General features: G+C 51.0%; 2 protein-coding genes across 2 annotated transcripts in view; one reads left to right on the forward strand and one right to left on the reverse strand.

Annotated features, from left to right (window-relative positions):
- The first annotated feature begins 4,187 nt into the window (after window positions 1-4,187).
- The window catches only part of LOC128277778 (uncharacterized), a 51,856-nt gene continuing 36,219 nt past the window's right edge, over window positions 4,188-19,824 (forward strand). The window contains exons 1-5 of the mRNA XM_053016301.1: window positions 4,188-5,412; window positions 5,478-6,108; window positions 7,041-8,048; window positions 9,290-10,375; window positions 12,175-12,297. Of these exons, the coding sequence (XP_052872261.1) occupies window positions 4,188-5,412; window positions 5,478-6,108; window positions 7,041-8,048; window positions 9,290-10,375; window positions 12,175-12,297 (4,073 nt within the window). The remainder of the gene's footprint in view (window positions 5,413-5,477; window positions 6,109-7,040; window positions 8,049-9,289; window positions 10,376-12,174; window positions 12,298-19,824) is intronic.
- LOC128277779 (39S ribosomal protein L22, mitochondrial) lies at window positions 15,875-16,647 on the reverse strand. Its single transcript, XM_053016302.1, has one exon. The coding sequence runs from the start codon at window positions 16,587-16,589 to the stop codon at window positions 15,942-15,944; it is 648 nt and encodes a 215-aa protein (XP_052872262.1). The 5' UTR covers window positions 16,590-16,647; the 3' UTR covers window positions 15,875-15,941.

Genomic DNA, 19,824 nt, shown 5'->3' on the forward strand with positions numbered 1-19,824 from the left:
GCCGGGAAAGCTCGGTTCGAATTAACTCATATTCTCCCCACAGCCGTCGGCCGTCATAACTGCAACAAACCTGGCGGGAAATTCGAAGATTTGGCACATTTCCTTTCCACCGGGTTTCTCGGTTCCGGTGTAACTTTGGCACCCAACGCGCCGCGTTAATCAACGTTCGGGTGCCGATTTGTGGTTGATGGGAAGAGAAAATAATTTGCTTTTTTACGGAACCATTGCGTTCGGTACGATATTCGGATTGACTAGTATAGCGTAGTATAGGTTGGTGTTGATTATTATAATCGAAGTGAAATGAAATTGTTTGCAACTCATTTAAATGATTAATGAGAAAGGCATTAAAAGTGTTCGGTAGGTAAAAATTAAATATAAGACATTTTATTCGGTGAAACACACACTTCATATTATATTATACTTAACACAAAACAACCCAATCTTATTCCTGCAAGAATATAGAATCTTTCTAAAATATACTTACACACGTTTACATTCGTTGAAATTGTTTGCATTGTGTAAAACAAAAAAATGTAACATTTATTAAAAGAAACACGAAACAGAAGATTTCATGGTTCATCGAATGGTGTATCGCTGTTAGATAAGCGCTCGTTCACATTATGTTTGCGAAACTTTTGCCCTCGTTTTGCGAAGCCAAATCAGCTTACTCCCAATTGGATGACGACGCTGCGTTGATCGGCCCCACCGATGTGGAAGGTAACTTTATGCTGCCATATGCGAAAGCTTATCCACGATTAAAGAAGATTTGGCTTAGAAGAATCGCTCGCAAAGAAGCGGCCGTCTCGACTGGCGTAAGACTTCACAACCTGCGACTGCGGGCGGGTCGCTTTTGCATTCACGTTAGGCTTAACGCCATCCCGGGGTGTGGATTAGTAATTATGTTCTCGTTTGGTGCGATTTTTCTCCAATCAGTGACTCGCTACGGCGGCTCATTTCTGCCCCACTCTTTCCAGATTGTCGAGACCCGATTGTGTGGCAAACTTTCCGGGCCGCGGCCATGCCGTTACTACTGTGCCGATTTTCCTCGCTTCACGTGCTTCTAGCGCGCGGTCGCGCAAGAACGATTAAAAAATGGTTTGAGTGGAAAATCGGTTGAATCGGTAAAAGAAACGGAGAAAAACGGACACCAGTAACGGTAGCACAATCAAAGCGGACCAGTCAGTGGCCACCGGACTGGACTGGACACACATTTTTACAGGCCGATCACGAACTTTCGTTGTGCGCATTTCCGGATTTTCTGGACTGGCCGCCAGCCGGGGAAAGCAAAAACGCGCTATTGCAATCCAATAACGGCGTGGGAAATGGTCATCCAGGGCGAAGTAATTAACTTTAACGAGCCCATCTTCGGAGAGTCGCGCTTAATGCAGCAGATGGTGTCTGGAGCGTTTTGATTAGAGCTTCGAACACAATTGAATCCGTCAGCTGGACGGTACGGTTTTGCAGAAAGTAAATTGAGAGCAATATTTTTAGGTGATAAATATCTCTCTTGCGGTCAATTGCGCTACAGGATTTCTTCCGATGAAACCGATGAAGTCTCTGAGCTTTATTGGTTCTTGGATTTTCCGTCGCTTCTAAAGTAATTGCAACCTATCGTTGGTCTTTGCTGTCATAGAATTTGGATCAAATCCAACACGCGTTCTAGGCAGTAACGAATTCCATGTTTATTCCATTTGAAAAAAAAACTCCAAACGCCTCAGAACTCTTGCGCAACTAATCAGATATGATAACTATTGTTTTCTTCGAATTTTCTAAATTTGCTAAGCAAAGTATTACAAATAGACGAAGTAAATTGAACCGCGATATTTCCACAAATAACCTGCCCATCATTGACCACCCACGACGTGGTGGTTCGTTATCAAATGTCAAGGATGCTTTTCTTCTAGTCTCCTTGTCTTCATTATTAAATCACCAAGAGACCCCATCAGCAGCCATAGCGGCCTGATTCATTATTAATGTGGATTATTATCGGGCCGTAAACTCTTCATCCTAGGCCCCGATAATAATCTTTAGTTCACAATTTATCGAAGTATGAATCATATTTAAATATTCACCGTAGGACGGTGCATAAATCAGACACAGGTCCACCAACGGGCCAACACCAGCACTGTGGCCTTCTAATTATGTGATCAAAATCAATCTTCGTCCCGCGAAGGCCGGCCTCGCGAATCACTAATGCATCATTTAGCAGCGTGGTCGTGTCGCTCGGTGGCCACGGTCCCCGGGCAGCGAGTTGCTTAAAATAATGATAAATGATTACCCTGTACCGAAAACGTGCCTGTCATGACGAATTTCGAATGCCTCCAGCACGCACCTGCCCATCCCGCTTGACGCCTCTCACCTGGTCCGTGGTCGAGCGGATTGCAAACGGTTTGAAAAATGACCGCCAACAGGCACTGTCAAATCAATGTAACGACGCCCAACAATATTGGTCGATGGGAGTAATTAGAAAAGTTCTCGCCGAAAAGGCGACCGAACCGCAGGGAAGCTTATTGCCAACACCTGAGCAGTTGTGGTCCGTCGAGCCTCTGTCATTTGTCATCTGGTTTGGCTTTTACGGACACAACAGTGGGCCCCCTCCACCTGATGAGCCATTGTCACGTTCGGGTTGTATTTTAATCAGTTCGGACGGAAAAGACAACGTAAAAATTATGAACGGACCCGTCAAGAAAACAAACAATCACCTAAAAGGCAGAGAAAAGGAGCAAATTACAAATGGCGACCCCGGAAAACCACAGGAATACCGCATAGAACGGCCCGGAACCGGACCAAATGTTGGTTTGAGAAGAACCTTGGAAGCTGACACTGTGCGCAACTAATTTCTAAACACCAGAGTACCAGAAATGTCCCGCTGAGTGCCTACTTGGGTTCGGTTTTTCTCTTTTGTGCGTCGCTCCGTGACAAAAAAAAACAGAAGATAGAAATGGTAAATATTTACGTGAAACCGTTGTTTGCGACGGAGCTCCCTTCCCAAAACATTGACCGAAAAATTTCTGGATTGCCGCGTACAAAAAGGACTCGGCCGCTCCGAACGAAGCCCTTAGAAGTAGAGACCGGAAAAAACGGTGGATTCAACTTGCGGCTCCCGGGTCCCGGGGTTCACCATCCGCTACTCGTCAGATCGGTTTCATTCCCTTAAGATCGCAAGTTACATGGAACATAACGTTCAGTTAAGGTCCATAGCAAGAAAGAGATAGCGAAATAGAGAGTGAGAGGAAATGAGCAAGCTTTTCAAGCCGGTCACGTGGAGGAAAGTTGAAAATGGAAAACAGCGGACCAAAATGGCGAACCCAATCTCCAATTCGTTAATCTGGGACAATTTTTAATTTGTATTGGTACCCAAACGGCCAGCATGCCTGAGTCCTGTTGTGAGAATTGAGTTACAATAAAGTTTATTTTCAATTTCCGTTGGACTATTTGGGGTACAAAGTAAATGAAGACTTCAACTCGACATGCCAATGTCGAGATAAGGTTAAACAACCAACATTCTCAATGCCTATCGTTAAAATAGCTGTAAAAAGGTAGAATTTGTTTGACAAACTTCTGGGGCATCGCTGAACAGAAGAGTTGACTCGCCCATGACGATATGTCCTTCTAATCACCGAGCCTTAGCTCCGGGACTTTCATAAATAGTCTAGTGAAATTAATCTAATCGCTATGGCAATAAAAATGGAGTCTGGAGTGACAACCTCGAGTTTTGACTTGGTTCCTAATTTGCACTTTAATTACCAATCAGTTCCTTTCGCTGAGGAAAAAATTAACCAACGTTTTCCCTCGTTTGCATTATTTGCAGATCAAAAGAACAGCTGCCAGTGGGTCACCAAGGTTCCGAAGCGGCTGAAGGCAATCCAGCGGACACAACCGGCAACGCAGCGACAGGCCAGCCAGGTGAACAGCGGGACGAACCGGCCAGTGATGAGTACGGCACGGCCACCGGTCAAGATGAGTGCGACATTATCGATTTTCCTCTGCCGGAGATTCCGGTGAGCGGTCGGCAGGATCCGACCTCTTCCGACAGTTTCCTCACGGCGACCGACGCCGAGGATGGTACGTTCGATGGAGCGCGACCGCTAGAGTCCGAGCAACGAACGAGCGAACGAAAGCGAGCCGGTCGAGGAGCACCGGACCTGGCAGAAGGTGAACGGCCCGAAAAAGATCCGGCGGCCAACATGCACTACCGCACCTCAGCGAATGGCGGTAAGCCGACCTATCTGTTCGGCGAGAACCTGAAGAAGAACGAGATCTTCCTCAACAAATCGGGCTGGGTGCAGGTCAGCGGGCAGCCGGCGCCAGGATTGGCCACCGGACGCACCAGCTACCAGTTTGGTGGTAGCAGTGCGCCCGGCAATGTCGTAGCCCCGCTGGACGGGTCCAAGGTGTCACGCAAATACATCGTGTACGATGAAAACCGCTATACGGGTCGACCCGGCACGGGCAGCAAACTGGAGGACCTGATCAATCGCAACGAATCGCGTGGTAAGGGTGCTGGAGCACCACGGTCCGCCAGCCAGCAGCTCCTGCAGAAGGTGCAGCGTCAGGACAATGTGACGATCCTGAAGATCGACCCGAGTGCGTCGGCTACCCTAAGCAACCGACCGGCGTGTCTGTCGATAAAGCGAAACCTTATCGACGGAAGTCCGCCACCGGTGACGCCGATCCTATCGCCCCCACCAGCCTTCCAGGACTCCCAACAACAGCAGCAGCAGCAGCAGCAGGCGCAGTCCAACAAGACCCGCCTAGGGGACATCAAACCGGGTACGAGAATATTTCTCTCCGTGGTGGACAACGAAAATCACAACCCCAAGGGGATGGTGTTTTCGCGCAGCTTCGAGTACGATCGACGTCTGAACCGGAGGCCACCGGACCAGAGCGACCGGACGGGAGTAGGATATGGTCCGGGTGCCCACGTCGGGAGTGTGGATGCGTTTTCCAAAAGTTTCGACTACGACTTTAACCCTCCCGGGGCGGCCACTGGCTCCCAGCCACCGAAGCAACCGCAGGTAACGCAACAGCAGCAACAGCAGCCTCTGAAGAGTTCCCTCATTCGACGTACCCGATCGCCCACGTTCGCCACCCTGACCGGCAATTCACCGAACTATCTGACGAAGAAGGAAAAACCACCCACCCTTAGCTCACCGATCTTCCCCAAGGCCATACCGGGGAACAGTCTCACCGTCAACAGGGCGGTACTTGGGTACGCTTCTAGCGAGTCGCTCCGGAAGTTTGACAAGAACAAATCACTCGACGGCGGTGGCGGCCTTCCCCTTGGGCATCGCTCGCGACGATCCCAGTTTTCGACCAAGGCCAACTCGGCACCGGGCCTACCGTACGGCTTCCGGTCGGACTCGGTTGGCAATCAACGACTCAACTCCTGTGATAGTGGTGCTCGATCAGGTAAGTTTCCGCTTCAACACGCCCAGCACCACTCACCGCGGACACGCGTATCCGCCCTTTTTCAGATTATTCCAACGATGACGTAGACGACGACGATGACGATGACGAGGACGAAGAGATCAGCGAAGATCAGTCGTCCTCGTTGGCACTGAGCTACAAATCGTCCACATCCTACATCAACCAGATGAAAGGGTGGGCCACCGGCTTCGGCACGGGCAGTCCGAGCCAGAGCCAAGGCGCGATGCTGTCGGCCACCGGTGCACCGGGCGCTCACACTCTTCTGAAGGTGCAACGATCACTGACCCCCGAGCGACTGTACGACAACAACGACGACTACGGTAGTGCGCGCAATCTGAAGAAACAGCGATCTCTGACTCCGGAGAAACGCTCCCGGACACCGGACGATCGCAGCAAGCGGAAAGGGGATCCCAGCAACAGCTCCCAGTCTTCGCTGGTATCCCGGCAGAGCTCGGGTTCTCGCAGCAGCACCCTCGAGCGGCAGCAGCTGCGCTACGACGAAGGCTTCATGCGCACCAGCAGTCGCAGCTCGTCTAGCTCGAGCTACAGCCGGGAAGAGAACGTACCGGCCACCAGCCCTAGCAACAGCTACCGGAGAAACCAGCAGCAGCGTGGCGGAAACGTGCGAATACAGCCGGCGGTGTCCCTCGGAGGCGACTACAAGATACGCCGGTCTAGGTAAGGAGCGCCACCCGCTTGGTCTCGCACCACGAAGACGGCTTTCGATTCTTTATCTCATTAGCATCTTCTGTTGCCGCTCGTGTAGTACCTTGATCAGTAGTGCCCGCCAGCCATCACAATCTCACCCTCAACATCACCAATCCTTTCGATCACCATCACTTTCAATCGACCATTTTGTCGGGATCAAATCTGAAAGTACATCTTTGGAACCAATCACACACATCATAGCAAGCCATACAACTCACCCGGGACGAGGTTGACATTCCACCATTTCATTAGCAATCGCCGTCACCCTAATGCTAACAGTTTTCTCTTTTACTTACTTGTCGCCTCAAAGAGAGTGTCTTTGGCTTCCTCATTACCACGGCCAATCTGTTGGTCTCTGCTATCGCAGTGAAGCAAAGCCACAGTCGACGTGAACTCCTCCGATTGACAGGGTAGTATGCAAAGCTGGCATCGTAGAGGGCGTCGAATACACTGAGCATGTGCTTGAAACTATTAGCTGAGCTATCCTCACAGACTCCAGCATCAGTAGAAGTAAATTTCGTCGGTCACTAAGCCTTGCTTGCCCTGCACGGTGGCCCGGCGAGGCTATAGGTGTGTGTCAAACAAGCCCCCGGAGCAGATAGAAAGCAGCGTCGTCGTAGCGTTCGTAGTAGACTTTAGAACACATTCCTCGTGCGCATTTTCGCCGCTTGGCTACGCCAGTTGATTTCTACTTTAGTTACAATGCTCTACCATAGTCCAGTGGCCGGTGTCGCTGATGGCTGATCGTAGGATTGGCGCACTGTTGCGTATTGGTGCTGACATGTGAAGTCTGCTACCCGCCGGTCGCCAAACATAATTTCACTAATTCATTTCTGTTTTCTCTTCTTCAATTGACTACTTCTGGGCGCTATTCTCCACTGGTTCTTTCTGGAATCCGACAGATCGCTGCAGCTGTCGGAGCGATCGCCTAGCCGTCAGCAGATACCTGTGCAGCAGCCGGTTCCCCACAAGGTTGTGGTCCGGCTAGGAACGATTCCACCGAAGCAACAACCGGCTTACACGACCAGCGCCGCCGCCGCCTCGGCCGGCCGCAAGCAGGGTCCCCTGCCGCAAATGCTCAGCCAAGACAGTCTGATGGCCGGTGGTGGGATCGTCTACAGTCGGATCTCGCCCAGCAGTACGCTGGATCGGTTGCGGCGCGAAACGGCCTCCAATACGCTGGATGTGGTCGACAAGAGCAAGTCCTTCGAAAACAACAACAGCTACGGCTTGGGGTCGGGAAGCCTCGCCAGCGTCACGGGGCTGCCGTACGAGAGCTATGGCGAGTTCGACAAGAGCAAATCGTTCGACGACAATCTCGGCCTCGGCCCGGCGGACCGGATCACCGAGAAGCGGACGTACGTCACGAACGAAAAGCGTTCGTATTCGCACGACCGTGTGTTCAGCTCGACGGGCACCTCGTCCAGCCAGTCGTCCACTTCGCGCCAACGCTCGCCACAAACGTCCTTGTTCGGGGGACTTAACCGTGGCATGTACGAACCGGAACTACCGTACGAGATGAACCGTGTCACGATGGCACGGTCACCCATCATGATGGGTTCGGGCGGCTACCGTGCGACCGCCGGGCACCACCGAGGAGGGCTGGTGGCACGCGAACGGTCACCAGTGCCGGCACCCGGCACCGTGCGGTACCAGCAGCAGCCAACCGATCTGTACCTGATGCGCCAGCAGACGCCCGACTCCGAGTACGACTCCGAGCGGCTAACGCCAGAGTACGGCACCGGGGAGCCCACCGTGGCCCCGATCACGACCTTCAAGGAAGCCGAACTGGTCAAGAAGTTCCTTTACGCCACCAAGAACAAGGTGCAGATGCATCGCGAATCGATGGCGGGACGCAGCGCCGTAGCGCCACCGTCATCGGCGGTCGCCGGGACACCATCGTCCGGAAGGTATTGACTAAGACTTCCCGCACTAGGCAAATTCCGGCAAACGACACACTCGCACTAGCTTCCGCTTCGTCTACGCCGATCGCTGTAGACAGCCAGGCGCCCAAACATACGGGTGGCAGTGCACTTGGGACACAAGACCACACAACGTTACACACTAGCACACACAGAACCCAGTAGCTACTACTGCTACTACTACTACTTCCCGCAATCACTGTGCCTGCAGCAGCTACTTTTCTAAGCTTTCTTTCCACAAACCACCGCGTGGAGCGGCGCGGATTGGCACTAGTAGACGCTTGCGGACTGGTTAAGGTGCTGGCTAAGAATAAGCTAAGACGGCGAGAGCACACGGTGCTGGCAACCCCGCTCACTCGCTATCCCTCTGCCTCTCTCACTCACTGTATCTCGCAAGCAATAACGATCCACCGGATCGCGCACGTCGAAGAGGGTAGCGCACCTTCCGTATACGATCGCTCGAAAGAGCAGGCCACCGGAGCGAGAGCGCCGGAACAGGGCGCCTCAAAAGAATTTATAAAGAACTGATTACAGCGGCCAACAAGTCTGGAGACGAACGAAGCTGTCTGGCATCTGGAGCTCTTACGCTAGGCGCACACTAGTAGTAGTTTGAACATTACAAATCCAATTTTTCTACCAAAAACGGCGACTACTGACTGGAACGGGACGGACGGCGGCAATAGACTTACGGCTGCCGGACACGGCAACTCACGTCTCACGCACGCACGTGGCGCGCGGCTTGAGCTGGCTGTGGACAGTCAAATCGGCAACTAACGCTTTTAATTCCTTTACTTTCGCGGTCGGTCGGTCGATCGTGGTGCTCGAGAAAAGAGAATGACACTAAACAAACACTAAATTGGTGAAGTGCTGGACAGAACAGACACATAACGGATGATACCTAAAAACCTGAAAACTACTAACCGATAGTGATCGAAACTAAAACCCGCTAACAACCCGCCAAACACCCAGGGGCCTCTTCCCAATCAACCTCTAACAAATAGTCTAACATAAACCAATCAATAAAAACGAAACCCGATAAAGTCCCGATGGTCGGTGGCACAGACACACACACACCGGTGCTGCAGAGTAGTAAAACCCGAACCCGGTATGAAACGAGTAAAGCGAAGTTCAACTAGCGCCCACCTAGCCAAAGCCCTCCACTAGCGCCAATGGGCGCTGACAGTCGCCGCTGTACCATGACGCATCCTTTTCTTATTATGTACTTTCAGTTGTACCGCTAGCTCCTGCGACTTTTGGCCACACTGTGGCGTGTCGTCCGCGGGTGCAACAACTGCAAGTGCGCAACTGCAGGTCACAGAGCCACAGGAACAGTCACAGAGGGACCAGCACGCGCAACAGTTGCCCAAGTCCGGCAGTGAAAACTGTTTGAGCCGGAAAGTGGTGAAGGCCCGTTCCGCGGGCCCGACCGGGAACTGTGTCGGTGAAACTCGCGCTAGCGGTCTCGGGGGTGGCAGTGTCAGTGGCGGTCCCGGGGGTAGTGGTGGTGGTGGTCTGGGGGGTGGCGGCTACAGCAGTAGCAACAGTAGCCACGCTAGTCACATTAGCAATAGCACGGGTTCGACCATCCTGTGGTCCGGCGCATCGAAGGGTTCCGGAAGCGGAAACGATGGCCCCGGCACTGGCTCGTCACCGTCGCCCCGAGTGCGTACGAGCACCGCCGATCATCATCATCAGCGTGCCATGCCCGTGCCGATAAAGGCCAACAGCTACGGTGGTGTGAGTAGCTACGGCCAGCACCAGCAGCAGGAGCAACCGAAGCAACCACCGCAGCAGCGTGTCCTGCGCAAGCAGCAGAACTTCGAGTTCTACGACGACGACGGTGCCGGACCGCTGGCGTACCGGATGTCCAGTGGTCCAGTGACTGCCAGAGCAACGGGCAGTCCCAACGGTGGCCTCACCGTCGAGCAGGGCCACTGCGGTCCCAGCAGCAGCAGCATCATTAGCACGATCATCAAGGCGAACTCGATAACGTTTCTGGGCGAACACGAGATGCCCATCACGCGCGACCGCGCCTCGACGGTGACCACGGGAGGCAAAGGTAAGCCCCCGAGCAACCAGGTCCAGGTGGTCGCCGTCGGTGGCGGTTGTGGCGGTAGCACAGCATCCGGTACACTGCTGACTGGTGGCTGGTCAGCCACCGGGCCGAACGCATCATCGACGACGACGGTGACGGTGACGAATGCAAAAGTCAACCGTGGCAGTAGCAGCAGTGGCGGCAGCAACCGACAGCAGCAGAAACATCCGGCGGAACCGCACAGTAAAGCGGGCAACGAGAGGCGCGAAGGCAGAGCGAGGTAATGAAACACAGAAAATCAATGCGCCTTGACTCGAGAGTGACAATCGACGAAGCCCTGAATGGGGCCATTTTTTTCCTATAACCTCGAAAAGTCGATTGTACTCTCCGCCCAATGAGTTATTGAGGTGTTAACTGAGTGGCCAATTGTTGGCCTTACTGTAACAACATTGTTTGGCTACTGTTTGGAAGCTACAAGCGGAGTCTTTCTAACCTGACCCGATCCCCCGGGTTGGCGTTGCATTGCAACGTTGGCGATGAATCCAATAAGGTCCAAAATAAAGTAAAAAACTCGCCTCCACCTTCCATTACGGGTTCGTCGTCGGTCGGATCACAATCTGCGACGGCATCCTTTTCGGTGGGGGGCAAGTTAAGCGAAATTAAATTAACCCCCACGGGGTTTGGACATCGGATCGGCTCTTTCGCGCAGGGATCTCCGATATCGGACGCACACAACGACGTGGCCGACCGAATTCTGACGTAAGGATAATACCCAAGAGACCTGCGTCCAGTGTTTTCGACCCGTGTGCCTCGGGACGGGTTATCCATTTTCCAATCAGTAGAATGCTATCAATATCAGTGCATTAAAAATGCTTTCCGAGCTCGTTTCTTCAATTGATTGATGGTCGGCCGGTGCGCCCCGGTCGAGCTCTGTCGGGCGGAGAATTCTTCGAGCTTCACGTTTAGGGTTGTTGGCTTAAAAAGCCGTAGCACTTCTAATGAAGCAATTCGAAGCGCCTTCGGCTACGTACATTTTCATCCACGCCGGAGTCAGCTAACCACGTGTGACACGTGACGGATGACGGGCTGTCGATTAAAAACCCTTGTAGGCGCTCGAAGGCAGCATAACGTTCCCAGTGCGACGGGCAAAGGACGACCCGGTCCTTTTTGGCGCACACAAACGCATACCGATCTATTATTAATGCGCCGGATGATCTTCTTGAGGCACGTCACACGGCCTCCTTGACATGATGAATGTTGCGCACAATGCCGCCGACGGGTTATGAATTTCTTCGTGCACTTGATATGAATCTAATTTGCTTAACCCCTTGGCCTCGGGACCGGTACTGGGGGCTATACATCTCCATCCGTTTACCGGGGCATGATGATTAAATTCAGTTTTCGGCATAAACTAAACTGTATACCCGTGTCTGTGTGTGTGTGTGTCAAATGGCACCCGTTTTGCATAGCTCCATGAGTTTACTCTGCTATGTGGGTCCTTTTGCCCAAAATCGTTTGCATTTTGTGACAGCGAAGAATAAAATTAACATGACAATGCACACTTTCATGTTCCCTTTCGATTGGACTACAAATAGGCAAGGCTCTTTCATAAAAATGGGGGTTTTAGCACGCTCTGTAAAAAATAATATAGTGACCGTCGTGAATGTCGTTACCTTGGTTAGTGATAAAATTGCTAGCAAAACGTCAATCTAGCTATCAACCTGGCCTTCTGGGTACGCTGCGCTACATAGTAAAAATTTGCAAATATCCTTCATTGTAAAGATGCCCAGCCTTTTGCAATTGGATCGTGGATTTGTTTTTGATAAACGATAGCATCGAAATCCTTAGAATTGACCAACTAGTAACGCTCCTCTTTCTTTTCCCCTCACTCTCGCTTTCTTTCTCTCTCTCTCTCTCGCTTTCTCTCCCGCTCGTTTTCTTTTTCCTTCTTTTCCATTTCAATCACATCGCTGGAATCGTCCATTTCATCGGCTTGTCCTTTCTCGGCGCTGCTGTCATCGAACATCCGGGACGATTTCCGGTCCACCGGAACTGATCAACCGTGACGCCCCGGAACAGCCGGTCCGGTTCGGGGCGATCGAAGGGAGGCACCGTGGCGCCGCACCCGGCGGGCCTAATCAAGCGTAAGGTAGAGATGAAACTTAAAAGCCGCTCGCTGCCCAAGTCGTTCATGCGCTACAGGTGAGTAACGCCGAGAAGATGCTACACTGACACTTTCTCCGATGCTGATTCCCCCGGCCACGTGCCGACTTGTGAGAGTTTGAACGAACGAAAAGTTACCAGCAAAAGTGCCCCGCACTGCTTGGCTTCCGGTCCGTAACCCGCCCGGAAACGTTACTGGTCAGCGGGCGAAGCGGAACCGCCACCCTCCAGTGTCCGGAACCGTAATCCGTTTGCTGTTGGCATCTAATTCGCATAATTCAATTTCGGTCGGGTAGCGCTTCGCTGGAAGCTCCAATAACGTAGAGGATCCCAGGGATTGACCGGAAACGAGGGTAGGTTATGGCGGTTCGCGTTGAATGCCGTACGATAGAACCGTCTTTGGCCATGCTAATTGCATTGTCATCTAAGGGTCGCATGCTGCTCGGCTCGCTCGGACCGGCTGAGGATAAAACGAGATTAGACCCCGTAGAACATACCCCCCAAGTCGTTGCATAACGCGGGGACAGCGAAACAGTGAGTGAAAAACGCATGTATATTTGATAAAGGTACAAATAATTTAATCATTGCCGACAAAAAAATCGCGCACCACACAATGATTGACGATGGGACCGCATACGGGGCGCGATGTAATGGAACCGTATATTAGAGGGTCTGCTTTCAGCACATGTGTTGATTTTACAGAGAACATCCTCGGCCGTGCCATTCTTCTCATTTCGGGATTTAAATTTATCCTGCCTGTCATCGTTGCCGCTATGCCGTACTTTAAGGTCGCAGTTGTGGCCTCGACCTGCTTTAAATTCCGAATCTACCGCGACCGCTTGGTAGAGCGCGTTGACAAAATTTAAATTAACCACTGTTGACTTATGTCCTTATGAAGTACGCGGTACGGGTAAATAATGGCCCTGAGTGACACTGTGGGGTGTGCGATTGTGTTGATTGTTTATTCATAATCCCAAGAATCCCTGTTTCTTTATCGCCTCGTACGCAACACGACCATGTGTTTAATTTGTTGCTTTTTCAGATACTTTTGCCATTTCTCGTGCTATATTTTTCCATCACATGGGCTGGGATCATCTGCGTTCAACATGTAGGTAAATGTATATTCGATAACAAACGATTTCTAATCCCAATTCCTGGAGGGGAGCAGCCATAACGTGAACCACCCCAACGGGTACATGATTTGCGCGGGTGTTTTGTTTGGCCACAAAACCAACAACATTTCTATGCCATTTACATCCTCTGGCACGAAGGGAACGTTCCAGCGGGAGAGCTCGGTGACGATTCTTGGGAGCATTCGCACGCACCTTATTCCGGTACAGACACATTTCCAAATGTCGCAAGAAAAACGTTTAGGATAAAGAAGCGAAAATATCAACGGTCGCACGGTGCTTTACCGAGCGGAAGGTGCCGCTCGATTGAAAAGGGTCCCCGGTGGCGCCGTTGATTTATTTTCATAGTAATTCGCACCATTTCGGTGTGATACGCGCTGGCTGAAAGGGGTCACACTGCACCAACTCCAATTCTTGGGCCCCGCAAGCTGTCGGTTATCCAATGTCTTCGTTAGAAAATATGGGTCCTTACCACCAATGATTGGCAGAATGTTCAAAGTGTGGTTCGAACTGGGTTCGCAACTATCGTGCTAAGTGCGGGAAACTTTTTTCGCACTCGATTGATTTACGTGCGGTTGAAGGGAGGGTTGATCAATTCATTCGAATATTCCAACGTATTCCATTCCATTATTCCGTTTCAGGTTGAACATTGCTCTTTTATTAATAAAATTGTTCATACAATACTGATTGGGTTTTTTTACTATAAGAATTTTGTACCTGTCAAATTAACTTAGAAAAAGCGTTTACAACGCTGCAAAAAAGGCTTCGCAGTCCGTAACTGTCATTTTGAACAGCGCCATCGTTGGAAGAAGACTGAACATCTCACACATAGATGGCGCTGCACAGTGTTTCATTGAAGGGTGTGGTCTTTGTCGATCCTTCTAGTCTCCATCTTTTGACACCACATAACCACACACACACATACACACACCACGGGCTGTGTTCCTACAAAACGCTGTGAATTTCTGCTAAATGAAGTTGCATTTCGATAGCAACCACCGGCATTTTAGTTTCTAGCGACTTGTGAAGTGATTTCCAAATGACGTTTGCAAACGAATCAACCGATTCTCAATCGGAAAGTTCACAACCAGCACTGCGAGCGGTGAGTGTGAAATCGCCGGAAGATCTGTCTCTGGCCAGCGGTCAACCCGCCGCGTCCGAGAAAAACGATCGATACAAGTGCGAGTTTTGTGGCGAATGTTTCCGCCGAAAGGACAGCCATGACCGGCACCGATTCACGCACACCGGTGTGGTAAGCTATGCCCATTCTTTTGAGATGTTGCTGTCCGTAATGACTAAATGATACCCATTTCCTTTCAGTACGAATATGCGTGCAGTGTTCCGGAATGTGGTAAAGCGTACACGAATCGTTCCCACTTGAAGCGCCATGTCCGTGCGAACCATACTCGTCCCTTGGCAGTGCTGAAACCGAACACCGTTGACTGCGAGGACACGACGTGTAAGCTGAAGTTCAGCACAAAGATGGCCATGAAGCGCCATTATCAGACGAAGCACGTTCTCGGTAAACCGTACGCTTGCGATCAATGTGACGAGCGGTTCTGGCGCAAGTTGCAGCTAAAATTCCACAAATTCAAGCACACCGACCAGTACCCGCACCGGTGTGAGCATTGCGACAAGGGATTCGTTGACCTAAAGTCTCTGCGGAACCATCGGTGCCATCACAATCTGCGGTCGTGTGCGGATTGTTCGAAAAAGTTCACGTATTGGTCGGAGTTAGTGGCCCATCGGCGGTTGGAACACTCGAAACGGTTCCGGTGCGAACACTGCCCCAAGGTGTTCCACACGAAGCGCTGTCTGAAGGCACACGCTCGCAGTCACATAACAGAAGATGAGAGCGAAATGTTCGAGTGCCCCCATGCCGGATGCCCACGCTTTTACAGATACGAGCGCAATCTGTATGCCCATGTACGGTCCAAGCACGAGGGTGTTAAGAAGTACGTTTGCGAAGAATCCGGATGTGGCAGGGTGTTGGCCACGAAGCAGAAACTGGAACTACATCGTAAATTACATCAGTCCGCCTCGAGGTCAGTGCCGCGTTCAGTGACGCCGGTAACAACCGAAATATTTCGTGCCATCAATCCAACGGAAGTTCCATTGGACGATCCAGTTGAGCAAAGATCTGCCGCTCATCCGAAAATCAATACGCCCGTTGCTGTGCAGTCCTGTCCAATGTCTGGGGTAAAATCGAATTCGGTTTCGATCGGCGCCCTTCCGTCGTCCATGGAATCCGCTTCAGAGTCGGAAGTTGAAAGCGGGGGTCGTGCCACGAGCATTCTTACATCAAACGTGCAACTGATTCACCAACAAATTGCTGCGCTCCGTGCGGAAGCATCCCGGTTTTAGTTTTCGAAGCTAAACCGATTTTAAAGGGAACAAGAGGAACTTAGCAGATTCTTGCCCTTCGAAGGAATTGCGCCAATATTGCCGAATTGTATTCTAATGAACTTTACACCAAAGCATTAGCTTTTAAAGTATATTTTTAGAACTTAAATAAAGAATTCTATTTCACACTGACTCGGCCACACTCGGTTCTCACAGCGAACTTGTGATCTTTCGCCTCCTCATCGCACCTATCCAATCCTCCAGCTGCTGTTCGCCGGTCTTGGGTGCCTGGTGGTAGTAGTGCTCCGGCGGCGAACCTTCCTCCAGCCGCACAAAGTAGTGGCAGTGTTTGTACTCGACCTCACCAACTCGGGCCCTCGCGTGACGTCGAATGCCTTTAAACACCCGGCCCTTGCCGCAGAAGGATTCCGCCACCCACAGGTTGGTCCGGAACTCCACGTTGTGTCGCTTCACGGCCATGTCGACCGCCTCCAGGATGGCCTCCTTCACGAAGCTGGCCCCTTTCTTGTCGATGAACGACAGCTGCTTGACTGCTTCGTCTACGCTCATGCCTCGGACAAACGACGCCACGTACCACATCTTTTTCGGACTGTACTTAATGTTCGTCTTCTGGTGGCACACGTAAGCCGGCCGTGGCTCGTCGGTCGGTGCTTGCGGCGGAAACATCACCTTGTTGTACTGAAGCCATCGCAGCGGACCGGTGTTGTGTCCGTTCCAGTTTTTCGCCAATGCGCCCGTGGTGTGCAGGTTTGCTGTGAGCAGCCGCTGCGCATTTCCGGCAGCGACAGCATCAGAAAGGCACAAGCTTCGTAAGCTCCGGAATAAGTGGGCAGCCATCGAACGGTGGCGTAATCGATTCACAATATTTTATTCCGAGCGGCGGATTATTCCGATACACTTTTGCGGAGGGCGTTTTTGACAGCATCGTTCTGCTCATTCTGTCACCATCACGGGCAGTGCTCCCAGCACGCATGTGCGAGGAATCCTGTCTGTCAAACGATTCTGTTTTCATGTGAGCTATCACAAGGTTTATTTGCACGAATGAAGATACGAAATTTGTACAAACTTCAAATAAAAAATACGTTAATTGCAACAAATAGGCAAGTGATCAAACATCAGTTGTGAACGAACAACACGAAAATCTTTTTGCCGCAATACTGGGCTACTCAATAAGTTCTTTGTCTCGATAAGAAAAACACAACTTTATGAAATACATTTCGCCTCCCTAAACAACAGTACACTTGTTCCAACGAGACTCCAATTTTCAAATTCCATAAATTTTTGCCATTTTCAAAATGTTCCCTCTGATGTCGAACCGCAGAACTTTTTGAGCAACTTAGCCAGGTTCAGGTTTGACTTGGTCAGGTTCGTCGTCAGGTTCGAAGGTTCAAAGTTACGTTAACACGATTGGGATTCTTCGGAGAAACTGTCAGAAAAATTCAAAATCTTGGCCAACTTTGACGCGTCCGGACGTGCGCTCGTGTGTGTGTGCTGTGTGTGTGTGCGATCGCGGACACGCGATTTGTTTTGCTTTGCGCGGGAACGACGCTCTCTCCGAAGGTCACCAAGGGCCGTCCGTTAAACCGAAATTGGTTCAAATTTTGCTCTGTGACCCAACGTTCGCCTGGAACGCAAAAGGATCAGCTTGTCGACTCCTTTTGCGCATAAACTTCGCGGAGTGAAGCCAAGCGTGTGTATGAGTGTTGCAAGTGAGTGTGGATTCGCGTCCTATTCTGGCTACCTTAAATTTTAAGCTTCCTTTTTGGCCTTGTTCGCCTTTCTGCTGCTGGTGAGTGTGTGTGTGTGAGTGAGCGTGTTGCACCGGATCCGGGACAGCTGGACACCCGGCCCGAACCCGATTCCATTGTGCAGGCAGTAAGACGGTGCTAAGAGGAAGCGTCCAATTTGCAATCCGAAAGGCAAAGGTTAACCGCCAATGATGTCACCAGCGAGCGACCCACAACCATGACCACCACCGGTGATGGGTGAAAGATTTATGTGTGTCCCATAATTTTTCGCGATCGACGTTGTCGTTTTTGCGAGACACAAATTTGTGAAACATGTGACGGGGAGCGTTCGTTCGGTGGTGAAAGTGCACCAGATTGCAGCAAGCGCAGGGTTTGGAGCTGTTTTTTACTGGCACGAAAGTAAAACGTGCGCCGTGTTGCCTTGGCACCTGAGCACGTTCAATGTCCTTCGCCCAAGCTGGTTTGTCGAGTTTTTTCGGTTGTTTGTTTCGCTGCCGCGTTTCGTTGTTTTTGGACAGAGCTCAAAGAGCGGGCAAGCAATACATTCGATCGGAGCAGCCTGCGGACCGGGGTTTCGCAATGAATACAAGTCTTGTACCGAAAAGGATACGCCCGGAGCTCTAGCGAATCCGAAACCACGGAACCGAACCGAAGGACCGAATCTAGGACCGAAACCACGTTCAGCGAGAGTGCCTGTTGCTTGCGGCACGCACGTGTGTGTGGCCTGTTTTGCACATCTACACGCACAATAGGACACGTCAAGGGATATTTTCCTGAAAATTCTTTTATGTGAGCCGTTTCCATTGTTAGCGAGTAAGTTACGCCGGAACTGCTTTCCGGTCTCTGATTGATGGTGCTCTGTTATCGTAGGTCTTAAGACGAAGGCAGAATGCAAGATGTCGCAGTACGTAAAAGAGCCATATTATTCGAAGAACAGGGCTGCAAACAACGACAATCCGAAGCTCCGAATATCTGTCAAGTTTCCATCGGACGGACGTGTTAACCACCGCTTCATCTGCTGACCGCCTGTTAATTGTGCCTTTTATTAGCGCCATCATACGAACAGCACCTTGCGATAGTCGAAATCTAAACGTTCAGCTTGGGAACCAGTTCCATTATATTAGAGAGCTCACTTGGCAAACTCTTGGATCATACTTTTGTGGCGATTCAACTTAAAATCTGTAAGAACCCTTCAAAATCCCGGAGCTACATTCCTCAACAGCAGTACTCCGAATGGCACCCCAGAGGAATGATTCCTCTCAAATAATTGCTAATCAAATAGAAAACTGTCAACACGGTGGATGTTTAAACACCGTGGCCCCTGTGGTTTGCTTTTCTTGAGACCCTTTTTTACGATCTTTATTGAGGGAGGGACTTTCTCACTCTGCCACCCAAGAAGCGTCGTCAGCGCTGCAACAGGGATGAACCTCCAGCGAAGAGGCCATAATATGCTAATCTCTCTCGCCGGTGCACTATTTGCTGGCATCAAACAACGTCTGGCCGCGTTCTTGGAAACGGTGGTTCGGCATCGGAAGTGCAACAGACAATCAAACTCTTTCTTTTCTCCTGCTGGTGCGCTCGAAGCGTAAGCTCGTAATGGTGGTGGAGAGGACGCGGCCTGTCTTCCGCCTTGAAATCTTTATATCTTCAATATTTTGCCGCGTCTCGCTTTGACCGGTTTGCAGGCAAGAAGTTGGTCCTCTTCCATTCCAGGAGAGTGATTAATGTTTCACCTGCCGCTTAAAATGGCAGATGCCGGTCCGATACTGAATAGGCACAGCAATTGCGCCAGTTACATCACCTGCCCATCGGTTTCCAGGACGCTGCGCGCTGCTGAAAGGGGTCGCCATGCTTTCCGTGACGAACCATCGGAAGACCGGAACGTAAAGTAGACTGGAACTCGAGACAGCCGCATATCGTGACTGTTGAGTGATGAAATTGGCATCGCTCTGGCCCAGAGAGAGAAAGGATCACGCAACGGCGAGAACGATCGATCTACTAAACCCGTTGGCCGCCCATCCATCCATGTTGGTGCGGGTTGCGTGGTAATATTTACAGCTGGCCAGAAAGGCTCGTTATTGGTTTATTAACGACCCAGTAGCGCGTGGAGTAAATTATTTACACCTCGCTCGCCGGCTCGCATAATTTTAGCGGCACAGATCCATGCTAAACGGAGGCCTATTTTACGAACCGTTTCTCTTATTTTGTTTTAGTTTTTCGCCCCACCAAGGGCCGGCCACCCCATTGTTGGGCACGAACCGGACCGGGATCATCCAGCTGACAAAAGGATTTTGTACTTCGCTGGAGACAAAACACCATTTAAT

Source organism: Anopheles cruzii, chromosome 2 (genome assembly GCF_943734635.1).
Source record: "Anopheles cruzii chromosome 2, idAnoCruzAS_RS32_06, whole genome shotgun sequence".
Taxonomy (NCBI): Eukaryota; Metazoa; Arthropoda; class Insecta; order Diptera; family Culicidae; genus Anopheles; species Anopheles cruzii.